General features: G+C 34.9%; 1 protein-coding gene across 1 annotated transcript in view; it reads left to right on the top strand.

Moving 5' to 3' along the window:
- Window positions 1-12,957, top strand: part of DOCK10 (dedicator of cytokinesis 10) — a 618,846-nt gene that overhangs the window by 469,856 nt on the left and 136,033 nt on the right. The window contains 2 exon segments of the mRNA XM_053710021.1: window positions 4,367-4,424; window positions 8,214-8,312. Of these exon segments, the coding sequence (XP_053565996.1) occupies window positions 4,367-4,424; window positions 8,214-8,312 (157 nt within the window).

The following is a 12,957-nucleotide window of genomic DNA, read 5'->3' as shown; positions in this document are numbered from 1 at the left end:
GAGAGAGATTATATAACAGCTTTATACTTTTAGTTAATAAATATAATCTAGAGGGCTGCCAAATCTACATTAATCTAAAAGGCTGCCAGATCTACATTAAGGTTAAGTCCTAATGGGTGTAAAGTTTTTAGTTTATGAATCCAAAAAGTCTCTCTCTGCCTAAGCCTCAAAAATCTATTATATGTATGGGATGGTATAATTTCTTCTATGGGTATTATAGTGTAACAATTGGGGTTCCCTTTGTGATTTTTATGGCAGTGTTTAATAACACTGTGTGATTTCTTGTTTTTTAAAACACTACAATAATGCTCTGACCACCTATGGCTCAATCGTCTAATAGTTCGGCCGATATATTGAATCCCACAAACACAAGAGATAAGATAAACTACATATTTTGAAGCACAAGTCATTCTACTTTTGATCTTGTAAGTTTTTTTGTCTACAAAGGATTGAAACACATGAGTACCATGTCCTATGTGATCACACATTTTACATCTGGATGCTCTACATTTGTATATTCCTCTGCCCTTTATTTGGGAATTCAAATTTCTTCTATTCTTAGATTTATGATTTTCTTGTTTGGCCTTGTGTTTTACTACTTTACTAGGTGCCAAAATATTTTTAAGATTTGGGGCCTTTCTATACACAATGGAGGGAGTATCTCCAATTAGATCCTTTAAAATAGGGTCTCTTTTCAGGATTCTCCAATGTTTTTGGAAAATTTCACTTATATGTTTATAATTACAGTTATACTGTGTAATAAATCTTATTTCAATAGGTTTATCATCTCCCCGTTGGATATTATGGTTTTTGTTAAAGTATGTCTCTCTATTTTCATTTCTAGCTCTTTGATAACTAGAATTAATAAGGTCTGTTGGATAATGCTTTTCCATGAATCTCTCTTTGAGCGTCGTACGACAACAGACCTTATTAATTCTAGTTATCAAAGAGCTAGAAATGAAAATAGAGAGACATACTTTAACAAAAACCATAATATCCAACGGGGAGATGATAAACCTATTGAAATAAGATTTATTACACAGTATAACTGTAATTATAAACATATAAGTGAAATTTTCCAAAAACATTGGAGAATCCTGAAAAGAGACCCTATTTTAAAGGATCTAATTGGAGATACTCCCTCCATTGTGTATAGAAAGGCCCCAAATCTTAAAAATATTTTGGCACCTAGTAAAGTAGTAAAACACAAGGCCAAACAAGAAAATCATAAATCTAAGAATAGAAGAAATTTGAATTCCCAAATAAAGGGCAGAGGAATATACAAATGTAGAGCATCCAGATGTAAAATGTGTGATCACATAGGACATGGTACTCATGTGTTTCAATCCTTTGTAGACAAAAAAACTTACAAGATCAAAAGTAGAATGACTTGTGCTTCAAAATATGTAGTTTATCTTATCTCTTGTGTTTGTGGGATTCAATATATCGGCCGAACTATTAGACGATTGAGCCATAGGTGGTCAGAGCATTATTGTAGTGTTTTAAAAAACAAGAAATCACACAGTGTTATTAAACACTGCCATAAAAATCACAAAGGGAACCCCAATTGTTACACTATAATACCCATAGAAGAAATTATACCATCCCATACATATAATAGATTTTTGAGGCTTAGGCAGAGAGAGACTTTTTGGATTCATAAACTAAAAACTTTACACCCATTAGGACTTAACCTTAATGTAGATCTGGCAGCCTTTTAGATTAATGTAGATTTGGCAGCCCTCTAGATTATATTTATTAACTAAAAGTATAAAGCTGTTATATAATCTCTCTCTGCCTATCAAAATTACCCCTATCTTATGTAATAGTATAGTATTGAATTAGCATATGAATAATCTTAATAGACCATATACAGCTGATTATAAGAAAATTCGACCAATCTTGGTACACATGCAGTTGTGGCCTAGTGGTTAGGTTGATAGTCTTTATATTATTAGGTCAGGAGTTCAAATCTGGCCATTATTGTTTATTAGTATTAATTTATACTAAATTTTATTTATATATATTTTTTTTTTTTTTAATTTTTTATCTTTTAAATTAACAATATAGATGCACAATTTTGCTATATCAGGAATATATTTAGCATATCAAACATGTCACACGAGTAAACGGAGCATTCTTAATATTCACCCACAATATCTTTTTAGTTAAAAATCTTTTAATACATTAGCACTTTAATAATCAATATTATTTATGATATTGGCTATCAGTCAATATTTATATTTAGGCACCACATTAGTATTTTAACTATTTGACCACTCTTTGCACACAGGCAGTCATGGCCTAGCGGTTAGCTTGTTAGATATTTATACTATGAGGTCGGGAGATCCAATCTAGTCAATGTTTAATACTAATATATATCACATTATATATAGTGGCTTAATACTGTCACATTAAGAATACATTAACATAGTAAATATGTCATATGAATACATCAAGTATTCTTAATAATCATTCATAATATCTTTTTAGCAAATTATTAACATATTAGCATTATAATAATTACTAGTATCCCCTTCCAAGATTGGCTTTTAGTCAATTCTTATTTTATTTTTAGCCATCACACTAGTATGTTAACCAACATGTCACACATATCTGCTATGGCCACACATAGCAATCCATCACATAATGGTACATCATTGCTATCCTTATATGTACATCACTATAAAGGTAAATACCACAATCTGTTAGGCACAAGTACATCACATTTATACACCTTTTTTCACACACACGTTTATTTTGTATAATGCACCACTTGCACCAGTCACAGCATTGTCAAGATACATTCAGTACACTATGAACACTTGCATCAGAAGCCCGCTTATAGCCTAGTGGCTGGGTTGATGGTTTCCCAGCCACTAGGTCGTGAGTTCTAATCCGACCATTAGATGTAGTAATATGATTGATTATATGGCTTTATATATATTTTTAGTAATTATATATTTTTAGTATTTATTCTTGTATTTATATATAATTTGTTATTATATGATTTATATGTTTATTATAAATTTATTACTGAGAATTCATCTATTATATTTATAAATATCTGATTATTATATTGTATTTCTTTTATATTGTTATATTGTTTGTAAGACTGAAATATCTAAATATTATTGTTACAATTATTGAGATTAAAACTTGCTATCGATTCATGTTAAATTGCCCTTGTATATATAGAAAGATTTTTTTGAAGTTTGTATAAATTGTATTCATTTTTAACAAAAGTGCTATGTATCTCAGGGCGACACCCTGTAATCAGATAGTACACCTGAGCAAGGGAGGTGTGTGAATTTTCAGGGTTTTGATTGGTCCTGTCAGTCCTTTTAAGTCAGCAAGGTAGCTCTTAGAATTATGTAGCCTGATGAAACGGCATGTTAGCCGAGAAACGCGTTGCTAAGTTATTTTTATATTTTTAATAAATACTTTTATTTTGTCTACCTTGCTGGTGAATTGTTCTATTTGCCTTATTGATCCCTTGCTTGGATTAACCTCTATCGGCATATCCACCTTTATTTTCCACCACTCCTCCAACGATCCAGGAGCAGCTGTACAGGCCTCAGGGAGTCAGCCGAACGGCTCTTTAAGATTCGGCACGCCTGATATTGCACTGCTTGTGCAACTCCGTTTGTGAGTATAACTTCTCGACATCTGTTGTATGTGTATTCTGTGCCTGGGATAATCTGCACCAAGGGCGGTATCTATATTTTATGTCATAGGTATCTTTTTTCCCCACATCGTTGGTGAAGTGATTACCCAGTGAACAGCTGATTTCACCCTCTAGCGAGTCAGCCGAGCGGCTCTGAAGCTTCGGCTCACCTGTTATTGCACTGCATGTGCAAACATCTTTGTGAGTATTACTCTGAACTGTTAGTTTAGAATCATTTGTAGCCAAGGATCATCTGCACCAGAGCGCCTCTTCTCTTTTTTTGTTTCTATACAGAACGCAGTCATCTCTTTTTCAACATCTTTGGAGAGAGCAGCTATCGTTTGGGACATCATTTCCAGATTGGACATCACTCAATATTGGGACTTTCACTTGCATCTATGGATGTATATTTCCTAACCATATGACTGTGGTGACTATTGTTATGTATTTGTATTTATAATTATACAGTTCATATTGTTTATTTTTTGTAAGATATAAAACTTAGGATCTATCCATATTATCACTTTTTTGAAATAGCATAAATTAGGCGCACCTTATTTCTGGACACACTACTTAGATATAGTAGAGCCCCATTGTTTTTATATCTTTTATACTGCATTGTTTGTTTTCAACTGATTATTCAATGTTCTAGAGAGGCCTTGGTTTTCACACAGTTTCATTTTATGTCTTTATTTGCAGGCAGCCATGTGCTACGTCCATATTGCTGCCCTAATTGCAGAATACTTAAAAAGGAAAGGTAATGAGAAAATGAACTACTGTCAAATACTGAGTTATGCTTCAATTATATGTGTGCCTCATTCTATGTTATGGGTTAATTGGTAAATTTACAAGTGCATTTGTGAGTAATATGATGAGGCTGATCACAGTATCAGGACACAGGAATATTGGAATGTGGTTTAGGGATTTTGTGGATTGAGGCTGTGTAATCACCAGTGAATGAAACCTCCTACAATCATGTTTGATATAGTTTTTGATCAATTAACCTGCTGAATGTATCTTCAATTCAAATTTTCACGATGTGGCAGGAATTATTTTTTATGTTTTTAATACAAGGTTGACAATTACATTGCACTCATTAAAACTTGTATCAACCGGTTACAGTGTCATCAGATGGTATGGAGATATTAACCTTATATATGGGAAATCTAAATATTTATTTATGTATCAGCTTAGCTCGAACTTCAGCTAGAGCTTTGACTAGTGCATTTTTATACCATGTTTTACTGCTCTTGGGGCTGAAATATATTTACAGACCAGAAAAATGTTTAGACAATTACACATTCATTTTTAGTAAATGTTATAAACTATATAAAAATACAGATATATTTTTTTCAATTTTTTTTCTCAAACAATACTATCAATTAATGAAATGTAATAATAGTAATAATATAATTTGCTAATTGTGTAATTTTGAAATGTTTATTTTTAAATATCCAAACACTCCATTCCATTCATAATAGAACATTCTGGTGGTCATATTTAGGTTGTGACCATGTGTCATAGTTAAAAAATTCGGGCCAAATTGGACCATACCAAAGAAAGGAGATAATAACCTACATTTAAGATGTTCACTGACAGCTCTCTTTTTTGCAATCCTGCCTTTTGCTCTCACACAACCAATCACACAAGAGCAGATGTTGCCAATTAGCCTGGTCGGATTAGTCGTGAGTGATTTAAATCTGTCACTTCTGAGGTAGCAGAGAAGTTAAGAAACAGCAGGCATACAACTGCTGCTTCTTAACTTGCAGTTGAAAGTGCTCCAAAGCTGAATCCCCTAGCTTCATAAATGGAACCCAATTTGTTAAAGAACCAGTCCCAAATATGCAATGATTCAGAAATTCCTGTGTAGCGTCTGGTCAGGAAATACCTACGTTTTTAGGTCCATCCAGTATTACTTTCCAAAGTAACCCATGCTTTGTCAGATGCTCTGTGATGCCTTCATGTTGGAGTATGATGGCTATGGAATAGGTCACAATATCAGGAAGAGATATTCCTTTTTTTACTGTCCTGGATTTATTCCAAACAAAGTTTTTTTTCATTAGATTTTGTAAATCGGAATGATAAGAAGGTAATAAGATTGAAGAATGTTTGAAATACATAAGAAATCATTGGAATTGCATTAATTTTGGTAGCCTTAATACATCTAAACCAAGAATGAGTTTCATTCTGCCATCATCTAAAATTAATGTCATAATGGAAAATAACTAAATGAAAAGGGGTCTACTAATTGTCATTGCTAATCAATAGCTAAATACTCGCATACATATAATGCCTTGTTTGCTCAAAGACCAGTCTTTGCTGTAGAGTGTACACCAATCAGAAAAGAGTTATCACATTTCAAAGAGTCAGAGATGTTTATTAAAGAAAATATATTTTATTTCCATAAAATCATTTGTTAAGAGTTTTCTGATAGATTGGGTGTTTGGTTTAATGTAATTGTTATTACTTACATTTTGAAAACAGGATTTATATGTTGGATACTACTTTTCACTATCATTGTAATCTAGTCCTAAATACATTATGTTTACATTAAAATATAGGTATCCCATACAACTTTTACAATTATGTTACAAAAGTTACATGTTAGACTACATTATTTAATTATTATGATGCCATTTTACAGGGAGTGCAGAATTATTAGGCAAATGAGTATTTTGACCACATCATCCTCTTTATGCATGTTGTCTTACTCCAAGCTGTATAGGCTCAAAAGCCTACTACCAATTAAGCATATTAGGTGATGTGCATCTCTGTAATGAGAAGGGGTGTGGTCTAATGACATCAACACCCTATATCAGGTGTGCATAATTATTAGGCAACTTCCTTTCCTTTGGCAAAATGGGTCAAAAGAAGGACTTGACAGGCTCAGAAAAGTCAAAAGTAGTGAGATATCTTGCAGAGGGATGCAGCACTCTTAAAATTGCAAAGCTTCTGAAGCGTGATCATCGAACAATCAAGCGTTTCATTCAAAATAGTCAACAGGGTCGCAAGAAGCGTGTGGAAAAACCTAGGCGCAAAATAACTGCCCATGAACTGAGAAAAGTCAAGCGTGCAGCTGCCAAGATGCCACTTGCCACCAGTTTGGCCATATTTCAGAGCTGCAACCTCACTGGAGTGCCCAAAAGCACAAGGTGTGCAATACTCAGAGACATGGCCAAGGTAAGAAAGGCTGAAAGACGACCACCACTGAACAAGACACACAAGCTGAAACGTCAAGACTGGGCCAAGAAATATCTCAAGACTGATTTTTCTAAGGTTTTATGGACTGATGAAATGAGAGTGAGTCTTGATGGGCCAGATGGATGGGCCTGTGGCTGGATTGGTAAAGGGCAGAGAGCTCCAGTCCGACTCAGACGCCAGCAAGGTGGAGGTGGAGTACTGGTTTGGGCTGGTATCATCAAAGATGAGCTTGTGGGGCCTTTTCGGGTTGAGGATGGAGTCAAGCTCAACTCCCAGTCCTACTGCCAGTTTCTGGAAGACACCTTCTTCAAGCAGTGGTACAGGAAGAAGTCTGCATCCTTCAAGAAAAACATGATTTTCATGCAGGACAATGCTCCATCACACGCGTCCAAGTACTCCACAGCGTGGCTGGCAAGAAAGGGTATAAAAGAAGAAAATCTAATGACATGGCCTCCTTGTTCACCTGATCTGAACCCCATTGAGAACCTGTGGTCCATCATCAAATGTGAGATTTACAAGGAGGGAAAACAGTACACCTCTCTGAACAGTGTCTGGGAGGCTGTGGTTGCTGCTGCATGCAATGTTGATGGTGAACAGATCAAAACACTGACAGAATCCATGGATGGCAGGCTTTTGAGTGTCCTTGCAAAGAAAGGTGGCTATATTGGTCACTGATTTGTTTTTGTTTTGTTTTTGAATGTCAGAAATGTATATTTGTGAATGTTGAGATGTTATATTGGTTTCACTGGTAAAAATAAATAATTGAAATGGGTATATATTTGTTTTTTGTTAAGTTGCCTAATAATTATGCACAGTAATAGTTACCTGCACACACAGATATCCCCCTAAAATAGCTATAACTAAAAACAAACTAAAAACTACTTCCAAAACTATTCAGCTTTGATATTAATGAGTTTTTTGGGTTCATTGAGAACATGGTTGTTGTTCAATAATAAAATTAATCCTCAAAAATACAACTTGCCTAATAATTCTGCACTCCCTGTAAGTGTATTACTTTACATAATATTTTGGCTTCTGCACTTCCTGTGATAATCTTTTTTTATTATTAATATAAACACAGACCCTACTACTAATTACACCCAAAAAAAACATAATGCCACTGCATGTGCCCATTGTATTAAAATAAGAAATTGTGCCTACTCACAATGGGATTCTGTGCTAGTTTGTTGCATGACCTAGGAGCAGAAGGAATCTCACTACTAACATCATTCATGTATATTTATTTATTTTGATATCTTTTTTTGTTTAAATAACTCTTCTAACTGTCATGTGCATGAAATAACACATTATTCACATCTTCACTGCAAATATCAAACTACCATAGGTTACTGGAAATATGAAAACTGCCAGGCCCGAAGCACGCTTCTGGATGATGCACAGGCCTCTGATTTTAACCAGTTACTAACCTCCACCAGTGGAAAATGTGAGTGCTATAACACTGCATGCTACAGGTTAAAAGATGCCTGTGGTGCAAATCTTAGGCCGGCTTGGTCTAGTTTTGTCCATTTGTTGTTGTTTTTGCATGTGAGGTAAAAAAAATTATATACTTAGTAATAATGTATAAAAATCGAAGGGCAAATGCAAATGTTCTTGTATCTTCACCATCTGCATTTAGTAAATGTATAGTTATCCAAATTTAAAAAAATATTATGAGTTGCCTTTCATAGGCCTAGATTTAGAGTTTGGCGGTAGCCGTGAAAACCAGCGTTAGAGGCTCCTAACGCTGGTTTTAGGCTACCGCCGGTATTTGGAGTCAGTCAGGAAAGGGTCTAACGCTCACTTAGCAGCCGCGACTTTTCCATACCGCAGATCCCCTTACGTCAATTGCGTATCCTATCTTTTCAATGGGATCTTTCTAACTCCGGTATTTAGAGTCGTGTCTGAAGTGAGCGTTAGAATTCTAACGACAAAACTCCAGCCGCAGAAAAAAGTCAGTAGTTAAGAGCTTTATCGGCTAACGCCGGTTTATAAAGCTCTTAACTACTGTGCTCTAAAGTACACTAACACCCATAAACTACCTATGTACCCCTAAACCGAGGTCCCCCCACATCGCCGCCACTCGATTACATTTTTTTAACCCCTAATCTGCCGACCGCCACCTACGTTATCCTTATGTACCCCTAATCTGCTGCCCCTAACACCGCCGACCCCTATATTATATTTATTAAGCCTAACCTGCCCCCCACAACGTCGCCTCCACCTGCCTACACTTATTAACCCCTAATCTGCCGAGCGGACCGCACCGCTACTATAATAAAGTTATTAACCCCTAATCCGCCTCACTCCCGCCTCAATAACCCTATAATAAATAGTATTAACCCCTAATCTGCCCTCCCTAACATCGCCGACACCTAACTTCAAGTATTAACCCCTAATCTGCCAACTGGAGCTCACCGCTATTCTAATAAATGTATTAACCCCTAAAGCTAAGTCTAACCCTAACACTAACACCCTCCTAAATTAAATATAATTTAAATCTAAATAAATTATTCCTATTTAAAGCTAAATACTTACCTGTAAAATAAACCCTAATATAGCTGCAATATAAATTATAATTATATTATAGCTATTTTAGGATTTATATTTATTTTACAGGTAACTTTGTATTTATTTTAACCAGGTACAATAGCTATTAAATAGTTAAGAACTATTTAAAAGCTAAAATAGTTTAAATAATTACAAAATTACCTGTAAAATAAATCCTAACCTAAGTTACAATTAAACCTAACACTACACTATCAATAAATTAATTAAATAAAATACCTACAATTATCTACAATTAAACCTAACACTACACTATCAATAAATTAATTAAATACAATTCCTACAAGAAATAAATACAATTAAATAAACTAACTAAAGTACAAAAAATAAAAAAGAACTAAGTTACAAAAAATAAAAAAATATTTACAAACATTAGAAAAAAATTACAACAATTTTAAACTAATTACACCTACTCTAAGCCCCCTAATAAAATAACAAAGACTAAAATTACAAATTCTAAATTACAAAAGTTCAAAGCTCTTTTACCTTACCAGCCCTGAACAGGGCCCTTTGCGGGGCATGCCCCAAAGAATTCAGCTCTTTTGCCTGTAAAAAAACACATACAATACCCCCCCCAACATTACAACCCACCACCCATATACCCCTAATCTAACCCAAACCCTCCTTAAATAAACCTAACACTAAGCCCCTGAAGATCTTCCTACCGTATCTTCACCCCGCCGGGTATCACACCGATCGGTCCTGGCTCCAAAATCTTTATCCAACCCAAGCGGGGGCTAGACATCCATCATCCGGCGACTGAAGAGGTCCAGAAGAGGCTCCAAAATCTTCATCCTATCCGGGAAGAAGAGGCGATCCAGACCGGCAACCATCTTGATCCAAGCGGCATCTTCTATCTTCATCCGATGAGGAACGGCTCATCGTGAAGACCTCGAGCGCGGATCAATCTTCTTCCGACGACGTCCAACTGAAGAATGATGGTTCCTTTAAGGGACGTCATCCAAGATGGCGTCCCTCGAATTCCGATTGGCTGATAGGATTCTATCAGCCAATCGGAATTAAGGTAGGAAAATTCTGATTGGCTGATGGAATCAGCCAATCAGAATCAAGTTCAATCCGGTTGGCTGATCCGATCAGCCAATCAGATTGAGCTCGCATTCTATTGGCTGATCGGAACAGCCAATAGAATGCGAGCTCAATCTGATTGGCTGATCGGATCAGCCAATCGGATTGAACTTGAATCTGATTAGCTGATTCCATCAGCCAATCAGAAATTTCCTACCTTAATTCCGATTGGCCGATAGAATCCTATCAGCCAATCAGAATTTGAGGGACGCCATCTTGGATGACGCCCCTTAAAGGAACCGTCATTCTTCAGTTGGACGTCGTCGGAAGAAGATTGATCCGCGCTGGAGGTCTTCACGATGGAGCTGGTCCTCATCGTATGAAGATAGAAGATGCCGCTTGGATCAAGATGGTTGCCGGTTTATTTAAGGGGGGTTTGGGTTAGATTAGGTGTATGTGGGTGGTGGGTTGTAATGTTGGGGGGGTATTGTATGTGTTTTTTTACAGGCAAAAGAGCTGAATTCTTTGGGGCATGCCCCGCAAAGGGCCCTGTTCAGGGCTGGTAAGGTAAAAGAGCTTTGAACATTTGTAATTTAGAATATGGTAGGGCATTTTTTTATTTTGGGGGTCTTTGTTATTTTATTAGGGGGCTTAGAGTAGGTGTAATTAGTTTAAAATTGTTGTAATTTTTTTCTAATGTTTGTAAATATTTTTTTATTTTTTGTAACTTAGTTCTTTTTTATTTTTGTACTTTAGTTAGTTTATTTAATTGTAATTATTTGTAGGAATTGTATTTAAGTAATTTATTGATAGTGTAGTGTTAGGTTTAATTGTAGATAATTGTAGGTATTTTATTAAATTAATTTATTGATAGTGTAGTGTTAGGTTTAATTGTAACTTAGGTTAGGATTTATTTTACAGGTAATTTTGTAATTATTTTAACTATTTTAGCTATTAAATAGTTCTTAACTATTTAATAGCTATTGTACCTGGTTAAAATAAATACAAAGTTACCTGTAAAATAAATATAAATCCTAAAATAGCTATAATATAATTATAATTTATATTGTAGCTATATTAGGGTTTATTTTACAGGTAAGTATTTAGCTTTAAATAGGAATAATTTATTTAATAAGAGTTAATTTATTTCGTTAGATTTAAATTATATTTAATTTAGGGGGGTGTTAGGGTTAAAGTTAGACTTAGCTTTAGGGGTTGATAAATTTATTAGAGTAGCGGTGAGCTCCTGTCAGCAGATTAGGGGTTAATACTTGAAGTTAGGTGTCGGCAATGTTAGGGAGGGCAGATTAGGGGTTAATACTATTTATTATAGGGTTATTGAGGCGGGAGTGAGGCGGATTAGGGATTAATACATTTATTATAGTAGCGCTCAGGTCCGGTCGGTAGATTAGGGGTTAATAAGTGTAGTTAGGTGGATGCGACGTTGGGGGCGGCAGATTAGGGGTTAATAAATATAATATAGGGGTCGGCGATGTTAGGGCAGCAGATTAGGGGTACATAGGGATAATGTAGGTGGCGGGAGTGTACGGAGCGGCAGATTAGGGGTTAAAAATAATATGCAGGGGTCAGCGATAGCGGGGGCGGCAGATTAGGGGTTAATAAGTGTAAGGTTAGGGGTGTTTAGACTTGGGGTACATGTTAGAGTGTTAGGTGCAGACGTAGGAAGTGTTTCCCCATACCCAACGTCACAAATCGTGCTATACAACAAAGAAATCTACTCTGATATACAAGTTGGTTCCATCCAACAGTAATTTACAGGTGCCTGCTTTCACCATATAGTAAAATGTAATCATTTGTATTTATTGTTTATATAGATTTATTAGATCTGCTGCTTTTAGTATTTTTATCACATTATTTAATTTCGCAAATTTTTTAAAATAGAAATTTGACATATGTTTAAATCAAATAATTATAATAGAACATATTCTACCGGTTTACACTGTCTAAGAAACTGACTTTTCTAAATATTTGCTCATTTACTCATTTTAGTTATATGCATGCATATACAGTATAATTGCTCAAAAGTAATTAGTTCATGTAAAACATGATATACATATCCCTCATGACAATTAGTGAAAGAAATAAGGTTTTTGTTGCATATAGAAGATTGAGAAATTACAAAATGAAAATTTACTGCTAAGTTTATTACCCCATAATATATAATAATCAGTGGGTCAGATTCTTCCATGTGAACTAAAAAGACAACACTTTTCAATATTAAATACATTTAGCAAAATGTGTAATATTTAAACAGTAAAGAATCACATAAACTGTATTGTTTCAATTATTTGAGCAAGAATGAGATTCAATGCATATTCTCCCATATATAGTAACTATTTTTTATCTAGCCTTGTTGTCTGATATTAAATGAATATAACAAAATATAAAAACCACGCATTCTACAACAATAGACGTATAACGCTTGCCCATTTTTTGTATTATTTAGTTGTGCATTTGTGCAGTACATTGCTGTAGCA

This window comes from Bombina bombina, chromosome 4 (assembly GCF_027579735.1).
Source record: "Bombina bombina isolate aBomBom1 chromosome 4, aBomBom1.pri, whole genome shotgun sequence".
In the NCBI taxonomy this organism is placed as follows: Eukaryota; Metazoa; Chordata; class Amphibia; order Anura; family Bombinatoridae; genus Bombina; species Bombina bombina.
This window is presented reverse-complemented; position numbering and strand designations above follow the sequence as displayed.